This window comes from Engystomops pustulosus, chromosome 6, assembly GCF_040894005.1.
Source record: "Engystomops pustulosus chromosome 6, aEngPut4.maternal, whole genome shotgun sequence".
Classification (NCBI taxonomy): Eukaryota; Metazoa; Chordata; class Amphibia; order Anura; family Leptodactylidae; genus Engystomops; species Engystomops pustulosus.
In genome coordinates this window covers 64,596,758-64,619,687 of record NC_092416.1, presented here as the reverse complement: position 1 = coordinate 64,619,687, position 22,930 = coordinate 64,596,758, and the positions used below count along the sequence as shown (strand labels likewise).

Sequence of the window (22,930 nt, the reverse complement as noted above, 5' to 3'; positions counted from 1 at the left end):
CCTGCTGCTTTAGCCCCCTAGCTATGCCGACTCCCTCCAGTTTTTTCAATTCGGGACTTCAACTATGTGCCTGATGGAGCAGAAAGCAATAATGATGCAGAGAGCTATGAGCTCTCCACATCATCATTGTGTCTCCTGCTGCTGTGTACAGAAGGTCGGCAGGCCTGATCTGATGACATCATTGTCTGCCGGCCTGTTGTACACAACAGCAGAGAAGAAGAGGAGCTGATGGTCGAAAGGTGAGTAGGGGGTGTTTGTTTTTTTAAACTATGCTACATAGAGGAGAGGGGGGCAGACTAAGAGGGGGGAGATAAGGGGGTCTACAAAAAAGGGAAAAATGAGAGGGGGCCCAGAAAATAGGGGCCAACATGATGGGGGGTAGGCAACAATTAGAGGTGAAGTTGAGAGTGGTCAGAAAAAGAGAGGGAGATCAAATAAGGGGCCTCACAAAAAAAAAGGGATACAAGGGGATAACCTTAAGAGGAGGGAGGTGAGAGGGGCCATAAATGAGAGAGGTAAAAGGGGGAACAGTAGATCAAGGAAGCGCACAATGAGAGAGTAGGTACCAGGGGGCGCACATTGAGAGGGGGAGATACAAGAGGATAACATAAAGAGGTAGGAGCTTATAGGGTCCATAAATAAGAGGGGTGAAATAGGGCACAGAAGATCAGGGGGCCCCACAATGAGAGGGGGAGTTTCCAGGGGGGCACAATAAGAGGGGAGAGATGAGGGGGCTACGAAATGAGAGAGAGATGAAATCGGGCCCCTAATAAGAGTAGGAGATACAAGGGGGCAACATTAAGAGGAGAGAGATGAGGAAACCATAAATGAGAGGGGGATTAGAAGATCAGGTTTGCAACAAGATAGGAGGAGATGATAAGGGGGGAAACTGGGAAACCCACAATAAGAGGGGGTGAGGGGATACAAAATTAGGGAGAGATACAAGGGGCAAAATTAAGAAAAGGGAGATGAGAGGCGACACAGAAGATGAGGGGTCCCACAGTCAGATCACGTCAGAAAAAAGAGGGGGAGGAGCAGCACTAACATGTCACATATACATAAGATAACTTTATGTTAGCTGCAGTACATGGAAAAGGACATGAGATGAGGTCATGATAATGTGACTTTTGGGTGGGAGGAGCAGCACAGGAAGATCCAGGTTAGTCTGATGCAAAATCTGCCTGAGCAAGGTGGGGGATGTGGGGTGCAGGAGGAGAATGTGGGGTAGAATACGGTGTGACATGAATGTGAAGTGGGGGTGTAGAGGGAGCATGTGGGTTGCAGTGTGATATGGATTTGATGTGGGGGTGCAATGGGAAAATGTAGGATGCTGTACAGTTTGACATGGATTTACTGTGAGGGTCAAGGGGGAGAATATGGGGTGCAGAGTGATATGGATGTAATGTGGGGTCCAGCATGATATGCATGTAATATGGGGGGCATGGTGACATGGATGAAATGTGGGGGTGCAAGGTGACATTGATGTAATGTGGGGGTGCAGGGGGAGAATATGGGGTGCAGCGTTATGTGGATGTAATGTGAGGTGCAGCATTATGTGGATGTAATGTGAGGTGCAGCGTGATATGGATATAATGTGGGAGGCAGGGTGACATGGATGTAATGTGGGAGGCAGGGTGACATGGATGTAATGTGGGGGTGCAGGGTGACATGGAAGTAATATGGGGTGCAATGTGACATGGATGTAATGTGGGTTGCAAGGTGACTTGGATGTAATGTGAGGGTGCAGTGTGACATGGATGTAATTTAGGGTGCAGATTGACATAGATGTTATGTGGGGTGCAGTGTGATATGAATGTAATGTATCTGTCAGAACTCGCAAATTGTACTGATGGGATCAGGTTTCAGGCTTCTTGCTGGAAAACCACACCCAGAGCTGCCTGTGATTGACAGCTTCATTTCTGATCCTGGGAAAGCTGGGTGTGTCTCTGTAATTGTTTTGCCTGCAGCTGCGGTTTGAGTGATGGACGGCTGAGCCAGTTAGTGCTGGAGGTAGTGTACATTACTGCCTTATATTCTGCTTAGCCCCTTCATTTGGTGCTGGTTATTGCAGTCTTCAGTGTATCTAGTGCTCTTGCCATTGTGTTTCTTGCTATTCTGTGTATTGACCTCTGCTTTGCCTACTGACCAATCTATTTGCTATACGAGTCTGTACCTTTGCCGCCATCTTGTTTATGACTCCGCTTGTCTGTCTGTATTCGTTGTTGTCCCTCAGTGTCGTTTTTCTCCTAGTGTTACCCCACCTTCCTGTCTGTCTAGTGTTGGTTTCTGTTACCAGTGTGAACACTGACCTATATCTGTATTCTGGTTACCTGTCCGCTCCACCATCCAGCAGCTGCCAGACGAAGTAGGTTTTCCTGTCTTCTTGTAGGGTCTCTCAAGGACCATCAGTTAGGTCCCTGATAGTGGGTTCGCCCTTTCCAGGGCGGTTTATCTGCTTTAGGCAGGACCTTAGCCCGCAGGGTGAGTTCGCCATCTACCTAGTCTGACAGCTAGCGCCAAGCCTGGTTGTGGTTGCGCAGTTGCTGGACAGGTTAGTAGGTTTAGACAGTACCTTTCTAAATTTGAAGATTTAATAGATGGATGAAGTGCGGGGGAGCGGCGCGGAGCCGGTGACTGCAAGATCCCCACCGCTGGGTGAAGGCAGGCACCCGGGGCACTGGTGAACAGGCTGGAGGGGGAACAGGTAGAGGATGGCTGCCTAGGGAGGAAGATAGGGTGCTGGGTCCCAGGAGCTACGCGGCGCACGTCCTCCTAGCTCGGCATCAGGCCATGCCCCCCAGGCATCTGTCTCCATAACGGAATTAGTTTTGGACAATTTTCTAATGTTATAACACTTTTTAAAATTCCACATGGAGCTCATTTTTTATACATTTTTAATTTATCAATTTTTAATAACAAGTTGTACATATGCCATAACCAAAATACATAATCCATATAAACAACTTTCCCAACCCAGCCGTGTCTTTAACAAAACAATCATAGACACATGGCGAGAAAAAAGAGGGGGAGGGGAAAAAAAGGGGAAAAGAAGACAGTACTGACTTTAGTCCATTTATTCCAAATCTGGCTATGTCTCACAGAATCCTTGTCCTGAATAAATGCCCTAGTGTTGTTGTTGAGTGTTGGTTCACTCAACTGCTGCCCACTGCTGTTAACGGCCGTAATCAGTGCTGACCCCAATTGTGGGCTTTAACTCTTTAAATGTCACTGCCAAAATAACCAGCAGCATTTAAATAGCTGCGGCTATGAACGTAGGTAGTAGGATGCGGGTGCAGCAATTTCTATATTACCTATGCATTGTTTTACCTATGCATTCATCTGATATGCCACTGTGATTTTTTGCTGTATATGCAGCACATGAGGTAGAAACTTAGATTCAGAGTCATTCTTGCACCTAGGTAGTCTATAGGGGACATTTCTTGGGTCTTGGAGATTGTGCATAGTAGATAATTATGCACACAGAAATACACATTTGTATGTTTTTCTAAATTATTTTAAATTGTCTGTGTCGTTTACATCTTAATAAAGAAATATCTATGTGATATATTGCATTGGAGGATATTTTTCGTTAGTCTATACACTTCCTTTTTTTCTCTGGTTGTATTATTTGCCACTTTTATAAGAAGAAACGTCTGATGCGGGATCTGTTGCTCTGTGAATTATATTGTGTATATCTGCGTGAGAGGCCCAGGTGATCCAACGCTTGGACAAGTCTTCTAATCCATCCACAGAAAAAGGTGAGCTGACTTTAGATAATTTGATAAGATGTGAGTTACTAAGCACTTAGGTTTTTCCATACACATTGTAGTTACTTTGATATTTTTAACATTGTAATGTATCCTAAAGGAAAAATTCTATGCAAAATATTTACCTTCATTACAATAATAAACATTAAGCACATAATTAGAAGTCGTTTTTGGAGCCAAGAACATTGACAGAGAGAGCAACGTGGCAAGGACTGCTAAGAAACAGGCAAGTAATAATTATGGCCTGAAGGAAATCACACAGTTCATTGTCATATGTTTAACTTTATTATAATGTTAATATAATGCACATAACCAGAAGCGTTATTATATTATATTATACCCCATGATTTCTCAGATGATCACTGCCTCCTAGCACAAAATCAATCCAAGAAAGTTTCCCAGAATGAAAAAGGGAATAACAACTTATTAACCCTTTATTTTACAGGAGGTTCATAGTAATACTCATATTGTGCAATAATAACACAAACGAGTGTGCTCTTAGTGTAGGTCTGCCCTTCTTATTTCCAGAATTATCTAGCTGTAAAGTGAAGCTGACCTCTACCAACTTGTTTCTTTTATCCTGACAAAGCTGTAAAGGGAAAGGACAGTTATGCCATTTCTCCTTGACCTGGTATTCCTTGACACCCCATAATGACTACAGGTGTTATGTAACATAGTATAACTAGACGTGATATTTACACTATTTGCAGGTCTTTTTATGAGTAAGCATTAATAAAATTGAATCAAAAATCTATTGCTACAAAAAATATTGTCACTAAAAAATTCCCCTGCAAAAAATAAGCCCTAAAAATTTTCCCCTGCAAAAAATAAGCCCTCATATAACTATATTCATAAGAAAATAAAAATTATAGATTGTAAAGTGCACCAGTGAAAAACTCTAAAATAGTGCCAGAACAGACTCTGGCTGCTAAGTTCAGAGCTTGGAGCCACAACCAGCGCTGCCTTGCTGGGAGCTACCTTGCAGTATCTGATCCCTGGAAAGTTGGGTGCATCATTCAGCAGTTTAGTGTTGTTCTCAGCTTTGAGTTAAGTGAAGCAGGTGCTGTCCAGTCAGCTGCTAGGGCGGGGTCCAGGATCTGAATAAATGGTTAATCCCTTCACTCAGTGGTAAAATAATGGAAAGTTCAGAGCAGCACAGCAATCCTGGGTGGGTGCAACGTCCTTGACCCTCTGGCTAGAGCGTCTTCAAATATAGTTTTTCAAAAACAGGCAGCACTCCAAAATAGTGGTGAAATCGATGGGGGTGTCTTTATTCCATATGCATATGGAATAAAGACACCCCCATCGATTTCACCACTATTTTGGAGTGCTGCCTGTTTTTGAAAAACTTCACTCAGTGGTAGCTATATTTTCCAATTTGACTTTTAGGGTGATGCCACACCTGGCATTTTGAACCCGTTTTTGGTCCGTTTTTAAGCAGTCTGTCCAAAAACGCATGTGAAAATGCATCCGTTTTTGACCAGTTTTAATTAAGATAATTAGTAAAACCTTTCAAAAACAGATGCACTTTTTAACACATGCATTTTTTAACAGCTTGAATTTTACAGCTTTCCCTATGCGCCCTAAAAGACATATCTACTTTATTCTTTGGGTCGGTACGATTACGGGGATACTACATTTGTATATGTTTTATAATGTTTTAATACATTTACAAAAATTAAAACCTCCAGTACAAAACCTTTTTTTAATTTTGCCATCTTCTGGTGCCAATAACTTTTTCATACTTCGGTTTACAGAGCTGTGGATGGTGTCATTTTTTGAAAATTTTGATGAAGTTTCATTGCTATAATTTTTTGGACTGTGCTACCTTTTGATCACTTTTTATAGAATTCTTTCTATTTTTAAAATGGCAAAAAAGTGCCAATTTCGACTTTGGGCGCTATTTTCCATTCAAGGGTTAAATGCAGTGTAAAAAACGTTGTTATATTTTGATAGATCGGGCATTTTCGAATGTGATGATACCTAATGTGTTTGTGATTTTTTCCTTTTATTAATATTTATATCAGTTCTAGGGAAAGGGGGGGGTCATTTGAATTTTAAAGTTTTTTTATTATAATTTTTTTTAACTTTTTTTTATTTTTACTTTTACTATTTTTCAGACTAATAAACATAAAACTAAGAAAATGAACAAAACATAACACCATAAATATGTCATGTGACAAAAATAAACACCAGAGGAGCCAAATACCCTCTTAGAATATAGCAAAGAATACCAAAAAATAGCAAAAGGGGAACCAAGAGACAAGGCTTTACAAAAAATAGTGATATAAATAGTAATCTTTATTATATGTGAAAAATTTAAATCAAATATGCAAAACAGATGAAATACAGAAACAGATGAAATACAGAACGAAATAATCTCAGAAGGAAAAAATCCAAGCCAGGTAATAGGTCCACCCAAACGTATGTAGAAGAGTTACAAAAATAATATACCATAGATTATAGCGGCCAGAAGAAAAAGATACAGAAAATAAGTCAAGCATAAATATACATATAAAAGCTTAAGCGGCGTAAATGCATGGAATACAATAGACCCAAGGATGACCGAATAATAAACAGTCCTCACACACAATGTATAAGGTACATGCCAAAGAGGCAAAAAATAGCACAAGTTTGGAGGACAGGGGGACAGTCTATTACCTAGCTTTCAGCCCCGATGCGCGTTTCAACCCGCAGCTGGTCTTTTTCAAGGGATCATACCATATATACTCGAGTATAAGCCGACCCCAGTATAAGCCGAGTATAAGCCGAGTTTGGGTTTTCAGCACATTTTTTTTTGCTGAAAAACATGGCTTATACTCGAGTATATATTTTAATAGATAGGGCATATTCGGACGCTGTGATACCTAATGTGTTTATTATTTTTACTATTTTTCAGACTCCCTAGGGTACTTTAACCCTAGGCTGTCTGATCGATCCTAACATATGCTGCCATACTACAGTATGGCAGTATATGGGGATTTTCCTCCTCACTCATTACAATGTGCTGATAGCACACTGCAATGATATGGTTAACATGAGTCCGCCTCATGTCTTCAGAAGACCTGAGGCTGCCATGGCGACGGATCCCTGCTCCCCGATGACGTCATGGTGAGCGACGATCATCGGCAAGATGGCTGCACCCATACGGCTATGGAGAGGGCTCAGTCCTTGTGCCCTCTCCTGCACCAGGACCCGGTTAAAGAGGGGTTAAAGAGCAACATGTTTTTTCGCAAAATCACCTGGGGAAGTTTTGAAATATGTTTTTTAAAAAAATAGGGCCTGGTACATCTTATAGCAATCTTGTATTGTCAATCACAATTATATACAGATCTTTAAAGACATAAATATGTCTATTCCCTATTTAAGCCTGAGAATTAAGGTTGTAACACTAAAAAACTAAGAAAAAAAGACACCAAAGAAAGAAAAAGAATAGAACGGAAAAAAGGAAGAGAGAAAAAATAAATAAAAAATCAATAAAAGAAAAGGTTAAACTAACAGCTTATGTTTACAAGGGTATATCATTGTTTGCTGCAAATGTTACCCATTTCTCCCATTTACCATCAAAATTGGTAGTTTTCAATATGGCTTTCTCATGCTTAAAATTCTTCAGGATTACTTTCCCATCTGGGCACTTGGCATCCTTCCAATGAAGAGCTATGGTCTTTCTTACTTCTGCTAATATTCTTACTACAGTCCAACTAAATTCTGGCAGGATTACCTCCATATTCAAATTCAGGAGAGTAAGTTCCGGGCTTACCTCAGTCTCTAAGTTCCAGATCTCTTTAATCAGTTTCTGGGCCTCCTCCTACAAGGGCTTAATACTAGCACACTTCCACCATACGTGAGCTAGATTTGCTCCCTTCTCTTTACAACGCCAACAACTATCGCTTTCTAGCACGGAAAATTTAGCCAGTGTTGATGGTGAAATGTACCATCTTGTTTGTAATTTACGAAGAGTCTCGATGTGGTTTGTACAATGATATATCTTATATGAGCTTGCTGCCACTTGGTGAGTGTAAATGATTGACCCAGATCCTTCTCCCAGTTTATCATGTAACCCAGTTTTTTTGAGACCCAAGACGTCGAAGATCCTCATAGACAGTCGAGATGCCTCCCTTAGATGTGTGGTCCCCATAAAAAAAATGTATTAAACTTAGAGCATTCTACTAATGCTTCATTTGCTCTTTGCAATAATTTAGATTTTATAATCCAGTTCTTAAGCCCTAGATATTGCAGGAGCAATTTATTAAACAACAGCTCATCTCTGCAAATTATGGGATCAGTGCACCATTTACAATTATATCTTCTAATGTCCTGATCCCTAATTTATTCCACCATAGCAGATGTAAGTTTAGACCTATCTCCTTCAAAAATTCCAATGTAATTTCTCCAAGCTTAATATGTATACGCAGATTCTCTTTAGTTTTTTTTTATTCCAAATGTGAAAAAGGTCCCTTGTGGTTCTTAGGAAAGGTTCCATCCTTAATGAGGCTATATATTTTAATATAATAGCCCCTTTTACCATGAATGGACCAATTTCTGCGTCTTCTATTTTGGTCCAAGAATTATTACATTTGTTATCCCAAAAACACTTCATCTGCTCAATAATAACTGCTTTATGATATACTGTATATACTCGTGTATAAGCCGAGATTTTCAGTACAAAAAATGTGCTGAAAAACCTCACCTCGGCTTATACACGAGTCAACTAAGGAAAAAAAATAATAATACTCACCCTCTGGTGTCCGGATCCTCAGCGGCAGCTACCGATTCTCGGCAGCGGCTCGGCTCCTCTCTTCTTTCTTCACTGGCCGCTCCCGGGCTCTTTACTTACTTCGCTAGCCGGCAGTCGCGTCCATGCGATCTGCCGACGGGCGCACACTATGATGCGGGGCTGTCGCCGCTGATGACGTCATCGGCGGCGACACTGCCGCATCATAGTGTGCGCCCTCCCGCAGATCGCATGGACGCGACTGCTGGCTAGCGACGTAAGCAAAGAGACCGGGAGATGCCAGTGAAGAAAGAAGAGAGGAGCTGCCACCGAGGTTCGGAAGCCGCTGCCAGGACCGGGAGCCACCGCCGAGGACCGGGAGCCGTGCCAAGCATCAAAGGTGAGTATCGTCGGAAGGTGAGTATTAAGTTTTTTTTTTTTTATTCACTTGGCATACTAGGGGCAGGCTGTATACTACATGGGGGCAGGCTGTATACTACTATTGGGGCAGGCTGTATACTACTATTGGTGCAGGCTGTATACTACTATTGGGGCAGGCTGTATACTACATGGGGGCAGGCTGTATACTGCTATTGGGGCAGGCTGTATACTACATGGGGGCAGGCTGTATACTACTATTGGGGCAGGCTGTATACTACTATTGGGGCAGGCTGTATACTACTATTGGGGCAGGCTGTATACTACATGGGGGCAGGCTGTATACTACATGGGGGCAGGCTGTATACTACTTGGGGGCAGGCTATATACTACTTGGGGGCAGGCTGTATGCTACAGGGGGCAGGCTGGCTGTATACTACAGGGGGCAGGCTGGCTGTATACTACAGGGGCAGGCTGGCTGTATACTACAGCGGGCAGGCTGGCTGTATTCTACACCCTCGGCTTATACTCGAGTCAATAGGTTTTTCCAGTTTTGGTGGTAAAATTAGGGGTCTCGGCTTATACTCGGGTCGGCTTATACTCAAGTATATACGGTAATAAAATATCAGGGACTCCCATCCCACCTTTCTCTGTCAAAGTATTCATTATCTTCCTCTGCATCCGCGACGCCTTGCCTGTCCATATAAATTTATAAATCAAATTTTGTACACGTTTCCAATATTCCTGTGGGATTCTAAGTGATACGCATCTAACCAGGTATAAGAAATGCAGTATTAAATTAGTCCAAAAGCAAAATTAAGCTCCTTCCTTTCTGCACTATACTGCCCGCCCTACAACAGCCACCAATGGAGTATTGCCAATCATGAGAGAAACTGCACAACAAATTTTGAGATTTTTTTTCTCCTTTAATCCAGCATAAATGTTTACATTTATTGTCAAATTTTGAACTCTCCAAGTAGATTTTCCTTTCAATTCAAATCATGTGAGTTGCTTAAAGGGATAATCACCTTTCCACTTGGAGGGGGGAAGAAGCCATTATTGGCGAAACATGTGTCGGGGGCGCGTTTCCTTGTCTGTGGTTGGTACTTATTTATACAGGCGGTCCCCGATTTACAGACAACCCATAGTTACAGACGGACCCCTCTGCCCACTGTGATCTCTGGTGAAGCTCTCTGGATGCTTTACTATAGTCCCAGACTGCAATGATCAGCTGTAAGATGTCTGTAATGAAGCTTTATTGATAATTCTTGGTCCAATTACACCAAAAATTTAGAAACTCCAATTGTCACTGGGGCAAAAGAAAAAAAATTGTCTAGAACTTCCATTATAAAATATACAGTTTCGACTTACATACAAATTCAACTTAAGAACAAACCTCCAGACCCTATCTTGTATGTAACCCGGGGACTGCCTGTACATGCTCCCCTGCTAGTTTTTTGTCTGCTGTCTTTTGTCATCTCTTGACTTCCTGGCTCACAACCAGGAATAGGTACTATTTATAGTGCTTTACGTTATACAGCATTTCCTTGATTACTGTCCACTAACATGATAATCCTGTATTGTGTACCCAGCACTTTACATGTTCAGTGGGAGTTTAGTAACTCATTCACACCCAGGCATTGTGTAATACATTTTTTCTGTGTTTTTGCTCTTCCATATGTGTTGTATTGATCCATGTGTAAATTTTAATAGGATTTGGATTTAAGAAGTGTTTACAATTTCTACCACTGTGTTTGGGATCGATTTATTATTATTTTTTATATAGATTGTAGGTAAGCTTTGTACACAATTTTTTTAGAGGTGTATAGTGTTGGCGCTGCACTCCACCCCTAAAAAATGTCTCTTTTTTGGTATACTATATCAAAATTGTGTATAAAGATATGTGATTAAAAAAGTATGTGTATCGAGTGTTTCTATGTCTTGTGGGGGACCTTTATACAATATGACAACCCGTTCAGACTTAACTGTATGATGCAATTACTTATTATTTTGTCATACAGTAGTATATCAGTACACTTTAAAGAAAAACAGAAATAAATCCTCCAAGGTGTGAAATTCTGGAGAATTGGTGTTGAGGACTGGTTTAAAGAGAGCAAATTTAATTAGTAAACTGAGTAAAAGTTACAGAGGACACACCTCACCCCAGGACACAAACTTAAAAAGCAATCCTTCTCATGTCTAATAACAAGCTCTAGTCTTAATATTATATAAGTCTGCATCTAACATCGTTTACACTAGTATACATGGAAACCTTCTACTGAAGAGATACATTGATTAGTATTTGAAATGTAAAGTATGCCTTTAATTGAATACTCACTTAGACCTACTTCTCCTTGTGAGCTGCAATGAATATGAGGGCCTTATAATCAGTGAGATCACTGATATTTGTTCTCTCTTTAACCTCACAGCGATCAATAACGAAACCTTCTCCAACTAGAACTTTCCTGGCAAACTCCTCATTATATCTGAAAACATGCATCTTATCTTTCCCCACTGTATAATATGTCGCTTCTAAACATCCAATTAATATGAGGTTCCCTCCAGGTTTTAGCAGCTTTGAGAACTTCCTGAGATATTTGATGTAATCTTCTTGGTCTTTGCAGATCACATCCAGGAGCCAACCACTGATGATACAATCGGCTGGTGGTAAATCTATCGGCTCCGTCATATTTTCTTTCTCAAGGTCAAATTTCACAACATGTTGCAGCGCAGATCTCACTTTTACTTCTAACTTATCACTGAAAGAAATGAGAAAATTGAAAATGTGATCACCAACCAGTCAACAATAATAGGAAAGCATGAAAGCTCAGTAGTTGTTTTGTAGTAATGATGAATAGTGCTATTTGAATTGAGAAAAGGCTGGTTGGTTAAGTTTTAAGCTTATATTATAGCCATTCAAAACAATGGGGCACATTTACTTACCTGGTCCAGTCGCAATCCAGCGGTGTGTTCTCCGACGCTGATTCAGTCCGGCCGGGAATTAACTAAGGTCCAGTGCCGAAATCCGATCGCGTGCGCCAAAATCCCGGCAGAATTCGGTGCAGATTGGAAATCGTCGGAATACCCGACCCTTAGTAAATGAGCCCCAATCTATTATAATATACAGTAGCTTGTTATAGATGAGAATGTCAGGAGACGCTTATCATTGGTTTTTCTTTACTTTTTGTGGCATTTATTACTCACAAAAAGTAACATTGGGCTCATTTGCATGCTTTTTTTTAATAAACACTGGGGTTTAACCCCTACGGGACTCAGCCTATTTTGCCCTTAAGGACGCGGCCCCATTTTTCAAATCTGCCCTGTGTCACTATAAGTGGTTATAGCGTGGGAACGCTATGAGATATCCAGGGGATTTTGAGATTGTTTTCTCGGGACACATTGTACTTCAAATTAGTTTAAAAATTTGAATGAAATCTTTTGCGTTTAGTTATGAAAAAAAACAAAATTTGGCAAAAATTTTGAAAAATTCTTTATTTTCAATGTTCTAAATTCTCTACTTTTGATGCAGATAGTCAAAGCACCCAAATAAATTCATAACTTACATTTCCCAAATGTCTGCTTTATGCTGGCATGGTTTTTTAAGATTCCAAATATTTTACTAGAATGTTATGAGGCTCAGAATTTAGATATCATTTTTCACATTTTTTGTAAAATCACCAAAACCCGTATTTAGATGGACCTGCTCAATTTCTAATTGACACTGAGAGGTCTAAATAATAGCAAGACTCATAAATTACCCCATTGTGGAAACTACACCCCTCAACGTATGAAAAACCACTTTTAAGAAGTTTGTTAACCCTTTATGTGTTTTATAGGGGTTAAAACAAAATGGAGGTGCAGTCTGCAAATTGTAATATTTTTTCACAATACACTCATTTTGGGTGGAAAATTAAACATTTACAATGGATTAAATGAAAAAAGGCTCCACAAAGTTTGATACCCAATTTCTCCCGAGTACATGGATACCCCATATGTGGTGGTAACCTGCTGTATGGGCGCACGGCCGGGCATAAGAGGGAAGGAGGCGCCATCCAAATCAGATTTGCTATGTCACATTGTACAGGCTATAATTTTTTTCTTTTTTTTATTGTGCACCTATAGGGGCTTATTTCTTTTGCCACATGAGATGCACTTTTCTGGTACATAATTTTGGGGCATCTATAGCTAATTGGTGAGATTTAATTAACTCTTTGTTGGTGGAGGAAATGAAAATCATCAATTTTTAGGAAAAATTGTGTGTTTTTTTTTTGGCCGTTAACCATACCATGAAAATAGTATATTATTTTTATTCTATGGGTCGCCACGATTATGAAAATACTTCATTTATATATATTTTTTATTTTTTCACATTTTTACTGAATAAAAAGTAATTTGGCAAAATTGTTGTTAATTTTAGCATCACCGTCTTTCATATGCATAACTTTTTTATTTTTCACCTCACAAATCTGTTTAAGGGCTTATTTTTTGTAAGAATGATAGCTCTTTTTAGTGGTCTTATTTTAGATTGCGTAACTTTTTAAAATCACTTTTTAGAGCATTTTTAAAGGGAATTAATAAAAAATCATCTTTTTTTTAGAGAGTTTTTTTAGGTTGTTTTTTACGGGGTTCACTTTGCGGATCTAGTAATGATTCTGTTTTATTATACAGATTGCTACGGACGCAGGGATACCAAATATGTGGGGGTTTTGTGTATTTTATTCAATTGTACTGAATAAAAACTAATTTGGAGAAAATCTTATTCATTTTAGCATCACCATCTTTTCATATGCATAACTTTTTTATTTTTCGGCTGACAAATCTGGTTAGGGGCTTATTTTTTGCAAGAACAGTTGTTCTTTTTAGTGGGCTTATTTTAGAATGCATACAATTTTTTAAATCACTTTTTATAGCATTTTTTATAGGGTATTAATTAAAAATTATCTTTTTCAGAAAGTTTTTTGAGTTTTTTTCCTCCGGCGTTTACCGTGCGGGTCCAGTAACAATTCTGTTTTATTATGCAGATTGTTACGAACGCGGCAATAACAAATATGCAGGTTTTTTTTGTGTTTTTATGTTTTTTACACTTTATTAAGTTTTTTTATGGGAAAGTTACATTTTAGGGGCTTATATTTTTATGTATTTAGTTTTTATGTATTATAATGTGTAGTGTTAAGTGTTTTTGCATATTTTTACTTATACATACTTGAACTTAAACCAGTGATGCTCTGATCACTGGTTTAAGTTCAATACACTGCTCTACAATGCTATTTTATTGTAGAGCAGTGTAAACTGTCTGAGCAAGCTTGAGCATGCTCAGACAGTTTAAAGTCAGACCTGGAAGGCCATGGAGACCGGGCAGCTCAGGGGCACATGCCAGTCCTCGGAGCTGCCCAGAAGAGGATCGGATCCCCCGGTAAGCGGCACGGGGAATCCGATCCACAGCAGCAACACCCTTACACGCCGCGGTCATGCTTGACCGCGGCGTGTAAGGGGTTAACAAGGTGTTACAGCGCGGTGTCAGCTGTGATAGACAGCTGACAGCCGCTGCTTCTGGTACCGGCTCTGTTCGTGGTGCGCCTAGGGATTAAGCAGATAAATGAAGAACAGATCCTGAGAGAGGGGGCACACACCAGCATGTAATTGGGCTTGGTTTAGAAATCTTACTCCTTTTGGTAAATGTCAGTAGATGTTTGATCTTGTCCAGATTAGCACTAATTAAACCAAACCTGTCTCCAGGAATCAGATAAATGGCAAAATGACAAAACAAAGGAAGCACTCATCTGGTAGTATTGTCTTAAATAATGGAGAAATGTCACATCAAATTAGGGCTTTATAGAATGTAAGGGTTGCTTACACCTTAAATAACAAAATACAATTGCCTTACAGTTTTGGGACAATGGAAACGCAGAAAAGTGGTTATTTGAAGGACACAGCACACACCTCAATGGACATGGATGAATTTCAGCTTTATTTACTAATCTCTAGGAAGCAACGCTTTTCGGGACTCATGGGTCCCTTTATCAAGTACATTGAGGGACTAAAATACACATAAAGAACACAAATACCAAATTGATATATATAAAAATTCAGAGATAGGGTAAAAAAAATTAGAATAAATTTGAGTTTGCATATAAAGATAAAAATAAAATGTAAAGTTTTAAAAAATTAGATAGAATCTTATGTGTTTGCATAAAAACGCTCCTAGTATTTATTATTATAGTAACCAATAAAGAATATGTTTTTAGAGTTGTCGATACATAGAGAAAATGATTTACTTTTTACTGCTAAACTTGATATTACATAGTACAAAAATCTATTAATATATGTTAACTATTACACAATGTGCTTTAGAAGGTAAATTGTTACATTTACAGTATAGTTATGAGATTGTTTGTTTATTTAGTAACAGAAAACAAATGTCACCAGGAATGACATTTTTAGTTGGTGACAGGTTCCAATAGCCTATTATATGCTGATTTTAAACAATACCTCTGTCAGATTTATGAATATTGCCACAAGTGTAAAAATGTAATTGCATGTTACCTGGATCCCTACCAGCAGTGTTTGGTTGGGGGCCAGCTGAGTCTGTGTCTTCCTCCTCATGCATTCTTCCACACATGCTTCTTTGTGGGTGCCAGGTAATATGAAATAAAGTTTCATAAAGTAGTGGAAGCATTCAGAATAAGCCTAGCATCGGCTATTGGAACCTATCATCGGCTAAAAAATACATCCCTGGTGACAGGTTCACTTTAAGAAAACTGAGAGAAGCCATGGTGGCTCAGTGGTTAGCACTACAGCTTTGCAGGGCTGGGATCCTGTTTTCAAGTCCCATCCAGGTCAACATCTGCAAAGAGTTTAAATGCTCTCCGTGTTTGCATGGGTTTCCTCCCACACTACAACAACTTACTGGTATAGGAACTAATTTGGCAAGCTCTGTGTAGCACAGAATATGTTGGAATTATTATAGAAGCCATTGCTTTAATATTTTCTATAAATGCTTTTACATCATTGCACAGTAATATCACTGACAGCAGGAAAGGGATTTCTTCTAACATTTCCTCAAAAACTTCACCTTTTTCCTTCTTTATCTGCATGAAGTTGTGCAGCATGGCCCCAGTGAAATGCTCCTGTACGAGTGTCCACCCATCTCTTCAGCTCCAGGATGCATCTGTCATTTAGCTTTAGGACTATGATGTGTTTGAAAAACTCACAGGCTGAGTACAGAAGATGAATCACGGAACCTGCACTAAGGTCCAGTAAAATATCTCCTCTGATATGACCTGTAGGAAAAAATTAAACATGAAAAATATTAACCCCACTACAAGCACTGTACATGTACTGCGCTGTCACCATGGCTCAGAGAAAAGTTCTGCACATGTCTATTGCTGGCACACAAGTGAAGCGACGCATCTAGCAGTTGACACCTAGTGCATCACCTTCATTCTAAAGCACAGAATGAAAATGTAAATACAAAATAAACACTCAAATACAGGTGTACATAAATATATATACCTACACCGATACCCACATACCTGTATAATACTAATAATATTGCAGTAATGATTATGCCACATACAGAAATATATACCAGCTGGAAATATATTGCACATAATTATAATGCCAAAAATGTATTGAACTTCGGATCTGCTATTAGGCAGATATAAATTTACTGTGTAAATCATATCTCTCTCCTTCTACCTCTGACCTGTCCTGGTCTTTAACTTGGTGAGCACCACACAAATGACAATTCTTCTCTATCAGTTACATAACTTTGATAACTTCTCTGGCCACAACTTACTGCTACAGAATTCACCAGATCCATGTAGCTCATCTTGAAACTGCACCCGTAAAAATACCAAAGTCACTTACAGTATAATATCACATTATTAAAACAATGGGACACATTTACTAAGGGTCCGCAGTCGCGAATCAGTCGGGTTTTTCCCGAATATTTCCACTTTGCGCTGTATTTCACGGGATTGTGGCGCACACGATCGATTTTTGGCGCAATCGCGCCGACTTTCGCGCAACAGAAATTGGGGGGCGTGGCATCCGGACAACCCGAAGGATTCGGAAAAACCGCGGAATTTAAAAAGCCATTTGTGTCGCAAGATCAAGCACTCACATACACCAGAAAAAAGCAGGTGAACTTCGGCGGACCTCGGCGCAGCAGCGAAACATGGTGAATATCGGCGCACGGACCTTAGTGAATCGAGGCAGAACCCGAATCAGCGTCGGAGAACCCGCCGCTGGATCGCGACTGGACCGGGTAAGTAAATGTGCCCCAATATCTCCTTAGCAAGGTTACAATAGGACACACACACACGTTGCAATTTTATTAATGAAGTCTGATATTTATTTTAATATCAGGAGTCCGGAGTATCTTTCGAGCGCTCATCATACACATTTTTGGTGCATCAGTAGAAATTTGATGTTGAAAACCATCCACCAGTGACCCTGGAACACGGAGGACAGGACATTTTGTTGGACAAGCTGCCAGGATACCCGTGACCAGACTATATGCGGCTCATTTACTTACCCGGTCCTGTCGCGATCCAGTGGCGCGTTCTCCGACTAAGGTTGTGCGCCAAACGTCCACCAGGTGTTGTGGCTATGCCGAGGTCCGCCGAGGTCCGCCGGAGTTCACCATCCTATTCCTGGTGCATGTAATTGTGTGTCAAGCAACACTTCTTTTTTTTTAAATAGCGCAGTTTTTCCGAATCCGTCCGAATCCATCTCTTAGTAAATGTGCCCCTATATGTCTATTTATCCACCATATCAGATGAGAGTCTAATCACATGACTAGGAAGAACAGAAGTATTTTATCATTTAATGCACAAAGAGTTATCACACTTGTCCCTTTGTCTCTTTGATCTATTCTATGGTGGGAGAGTGCAATATTTGAACATATACCACTCTGTTCCCAGGCTTCTGAGAATCTGCAAGCAGAATAGATTAGTGATCAGATGAAAGGTCAGGACAGGCGGCACTGGACCAGAGTCAGGGACGTAACAGAAGGTCAAGGCAGGCGGCAGAGAATCGAGGTCAGTAATGTAGCAGGTCACAATGGATAATACACAAAAATCACAGAAGACAGCTTTCTATAAGGCTATGAGGAGCAAAGATCAGTAAAGGGTTATAGGAAGAGGCCAGTTATTTAACAGGCAGTGGCCAGCCAGTCCCAATTAGCACTGCGCTGGCCCTGAAATCTCACAGAGCAGGCACGTGTGCCCTATGAGGCGGGAATGCAGGTGCCGGACCACTACACAGGGCACACCTGCAAGCCAAAATGTGTGTCGCAGGAGCAGCCATGACAGGTATGTAAACCTTTAGGTACAACTGTAATATAATGTCCAGGCCTCCACCCCCCTATAATATATTGTCTTGGAGCCGCTTATTAATATACCATCCAGGAGTGCCCCCACAATAATATTCTAGCCAGGAGGCCATCCACCCTTATGAAATACTGTTCGGGTGCCAATTCTTACCCTAAAAATATACTGTCCAGGTGCCCATTATCCACCACACTTATAATATACTATCCAAGACCCATTACCCCCTCCCTCCTTATAATATACTGTCCAGGAACCATTATCCCCCCACCCTTATAAAGTACTTTCCAGGACCCATTTTCCCCCTTAAAATATAGTGTCTTAGAGCCATTACCCCTCTTTATAATATACTTCTAGCCCCCCCCCCAAGTATATCCTGTCAAGTAGAATTCCCCACATCTTCTTATTCATCCCCATACTCTGCCTGCACACTCTGTATTATGCGATGGCGGGTTGATGTCATCACGCCACAGGCAGGGAATACAGTGTACACAGGTAGAGCGGGGGACTTGTCTCTGCCTGTGTTACTCTGATAATCAATTCTATGTGTGTCATAAAGACATAGAATTGATTGTCTATCCCTTCCCTTGAGCCCTCATCTGCTGCCCTGCAGATGCGGGCCCTTTCTAGTCCCGGGCCCAGTTGCAGGTGAACAACCTCTGACCGAAAACATTAGGCAGCTTTTCAACAACACATGGTTACTTCATTTGTATTGTTAAGCCAACAATTTTCATGAAGGACAATGCCCCCTGTCAGACAGCAAAATGGGTAAAACAGTTCCTTGAAACAGAAAACATTAGCATACTACAATACTTTTAAAGCAATCCCTCCAGGCTCAGGGTAAAGACCTGACACAATGCGGCAGTTATCGCCCAATATCTTTATTAAATGTAAATATAATTTTTTTTTACCCATACACAGTGGTATGACCTTACCTTAAAACCTTTACAGACCTCAGTCATAGACACAATAAAAAACTGGAAAATTGCCTATATATCCTGGATGGGGCACGTCAACATATACAAAATGATGTTAGTACCCAAATTTACCTAACTCCTTCTTTATCACCATGAGAAGAGCTGCACACTCCTTTATCTTGAACAAAAAAGGCCATATACTGGCATACTCTGTAATGACACGTCCACTGAAAAATGGAGGCCTTCAAACTTACCAGAATCAGAGACTGGGCCAAACACCACAACACTTTGTTCATGTTGAGTAGAAGGTTCAACATGGCAAATCATTAACCCAGGTTCTACTAAAACAAGACATAACTAAAAAATACACCAATCCTCTTAGTTTTCTTCACATGGTAGAACACCTTTAAAATCACTGTCCTAGGGAAACCTCCATCCGCAATCAAAAAGTTAAGTGATCTATTAGGCCTCAAAGATGCCCAATCATCATACTGGCCCCCGGCCCAAAAATTACTAGCTGACAAGCAAGTCTGCGATATCTTACAAGAAGAACCGCTACCCTGCTTCACCAACCTTCAACAACAGTTTTCCAGTCTTCAACTCCTATAGTACTCCCAAATCCAAGCAAACTTTAAAAATTTACAAAAGATAGAACCATTTCATAGGGAACTAACATGGTTTGAAGAAATTTTGACCACCTTTTCACCCTACCCAAAGGTGACCTCAAAATATACAAAAAATTGTTAGACTTAGATAGCTCCACGCCCAAACACTACAGCCTGAGAGAAGGAACTCAAAATAATCTTAGGCCCGACCAAAACCAGTAAAATGCTGAAGTCCAGCTGCGGCCCTTCAAGTTGCGCCACGCTCCAGGAAACCAGTTTTAAATTAGCATCCACATGATACAAAACTCTAATGTACTACTCAAGATGAATAGTGAAATTCCTAATACTTGTTGTGTTGTGACAAAGAGGAAGACTCTTAACTTCACTTGTGTTGGGAATGTAGCAAAACAGTGTGAGAGGCTAGTGATGTCCTGTGGCCACAGATGTGCCGAAGTCATTCATAGCAAAAGCCTGTACACTTCCTTCTGATTGGCGACTGTGGTAAACTTCAGAAAATGTAATTAAAATCTTCCTCTATGCTACAGCCATTGCTGTTCTCTAATTATGATACTCTTTATTTTGTTGATATACTTTGGTAATTTTGTAAAACACTGTTCTAGTGGCATTGTGAACCCTTACAAAAAATCCATCAAATGTTGATCAATAAACACTGCATTATTTCTGAAAGAAATCAAGTGATCATACATTTGTTCTCTAATTTTGCTTTTCAGTGTATATATTAAAAAAAATTGTTTGCTACAACTGTCTTCCCACAGGGAGTTATTAAGCAGTTAAATAATTAATTTCTCTTTAAAAAGTTGCAATACCCATCACTGGACTATCTGAGGTTTAGTGATGCCATACAGTTAGTTTTCAGTATTGATTCTGGAGAGTAGAAACCCCTTTAGCTTCACAGATCATGGAGATTGATACTGTATCTGCTTAATATCCATTGGTGCTAATTTGCATATATGTAGCAAACTGTGCGGCCTGTATGTAGTTTATTCATCACTATTATATTAAAATACAGAAGTAATCTGTTGTACCTTTATCTGGACAGTAGTAAAAGGTAACTTTTTATGATAATATGAGTAAAAAGAATCTTTATTATATGTACTAAGGTGTATTAAAATTACAGTTTTCATAAACACCAACATATCAGCTAGTATCTTTGATACTCCACATTCTGTCAGTGCACTGCATATATGTCTCATTATAGCTCAATATAGGCTGCTGTAGATCTTGGAAAAATCCTGGATCGGCTTTTGCAAACCAGAAATATATGAGTATTGTACTTCAGTGCTGGTATACAGAATTATGATTCTTTTTCTATTATAATTGAAACAAGCTATTCTAGTGCATCTTCCTGCACTACAGGACTGATTGGTTCTTGGCTGTCTAGCTAGTTGGTGACAATATCTGGGAGCTGCTGTCTAAAATTTAGAAAAGTAAATTGCCCCCTGACATGTTTCAATAATCCAGTAAAACTGGCTTACGCTCGGATTTTGGACTAATAGTGATGCTGGTGCTTGTAATTTGTGCTATATAAGTTTATTAGTGTGGGTGGGTAGTCTTTGGTATCCAATTCAATATCCAGATTTATGGTTACATAGACTTAGATGTTTACTTACCCATAAACCTGGATTTCAATGTGTTGTTCTTGGTTTATAATTGTTTTATATTTCAATTTTTATAGCTTTTTACATTTTTAAAATTATTTTTAATGGCCCCTAGGGCATTGAAGGCAAACCTTGTATAGATCAAGTCCCGAAAACGTGACTCTAAACCAACTAAAAATTTAACGTGTAGCAACTGAACTTATTGCTCCCGGTTCACCACAGCTTTGAATAGTATCAGCTTCCTGAGGACCCCATTACTATTAAAATAAGGTAGAGCCCCCTAAACAGGAAGAATCATGGGGTCTGAGGAAGTCCTGTAATAGCTAACCTTGTCTGGGAGATAGCCGACATAGAATTCTCGGAGTTCAACCTCTGGCACAGGTTCAGCACCACTTTTGAATGCTAGGGCATCGGGTTTCTCATACAATGTACAACTGGCAGGTGCTAATCCGGGGGGGGGATACCGGCTGGAAAAGGACATTTTGCGACATTTCCAGTGACATTAATAGAAACTAAAGGTGCTGGACTTGGAGTTGGTTTAGTGGCTCAAATTGCTCCAACAGGCTCTATTAAACTTTCAAAATAATACATTTCTGTCTTTAATGCTTCCAAATTTTGATAAGCTTTGCATAAGATATGTCATCACTTTCATAGTGGTGGATTTTTAAGACTCAGATCCTTACTGACTAGCTGAATCTGCTACAAGTCTGACATTAGTGACCAATTTTATGCAGAACTCAACAATATCTAAAAGGCAGAAAACTACTAACCTCAGATTTGGATGACATCTCCAAAACAATGTTGTGCCATGGTCGGAAACCCCTTGACAGCCTACTGTGGGTGGATAATGACACAAATATCTATACATTTTTTTACCCAAAAGAAAAGGTATTGGTGGACACATTTCTAGTTAAGTGTTTCTAGATAGTGAAATTTATAAAAGTAAACAATACCTCAAATAAAAGCCTATTTTCTTTAGCTTTCATACTGGTACATTTGTTGTTCCATCTCTTCTTTCAAATTTCAAAAAGCGAGTTTACTTTATTAAGTAAATTGAACAATTGTGAGCTAATGGATCAAAGAACATAAAGTTACGTACCCAACTGGAAGGTTCTTTTAAGATTTTCAATTGGAAATATCAAGGTATCATCTCTGAAGACCATATCAGGCTTATCTGAACAATAACTCTCTAAAACTCCTCTGGAATCGCATCCATGTATATGATAGAGCTTATAGTTAGATGAATCCATTGTCGAATTATGTGGAACAGCTACTTACTGGTGCTTCATGTATTTATATTGTTACTTGGGATAAGAACTACTTGTAATATCATGAGTTTTTGTACTCATGAGACGGTCATGGGAACATAATTTCATAAATGGAATAATCTTCAAAAAAACAACTTGTTAACCCCTTCCTACATTCTATCTTTGACCTTTAGGATCAGGCTTTCTTATGTTCTTTCCTTTTTTATTATTGTTGCCATCATAATCCTTTCCTATAGCCTTAACTGTATGAGGAGTAGTAGAGCAGTGCACTGCACAGAGAAATCAATAGAGACACACACAATGGAATAAAGACTTCTGCTTTATTGTCTG

The 22,930-nt window shown here is 39.8% G+C and overlaps 1 protein-coding gene and 1 long non-coding RNA gene across 2 annotated transcripts in view; one reads left to right on the top strand and one right to left on the bottom strand.

Annotated features, from left to right (window-relative positions):
- The first annotated feature begins 3,658 nt into the window (after nt 1–3,658).
- Nucleotides 3,659–22,930, top strand: part of LOC140065734 (uncharacterized) — a 53,130-nt gene continuing 33,858 nt past the window's right edge. The window contains exon 1 of the long non-coding RNA XR_011848034.1: nt 3,659–3,758. This is a non-coding gene — a long non-coding RNA (uncharacterized lncRNA). The remainder of the gene's footprint in view (nt 3,759–22,930) is intronic.
- Nucleotides 9,801–22,582, bottom strand: LOC140065732 (nicotinamide N-methyltransferase-like). The gene is made up of 3 exons (XM_072113306.1): nt 22,432–22,582; nt 15,932–16,139; nt 9,801–11,618 (listed from the first exon to the last, which is right to left on the bottom strand). Exons 1-3 carry the CDS (start codon nt 22,580–22,582, stop codon nt 11,204–11,206), a joined length of 774 nt encoding a protein of 257 aa, XP_071969407.1. The 3' UTR covers nt 9,801–11,203.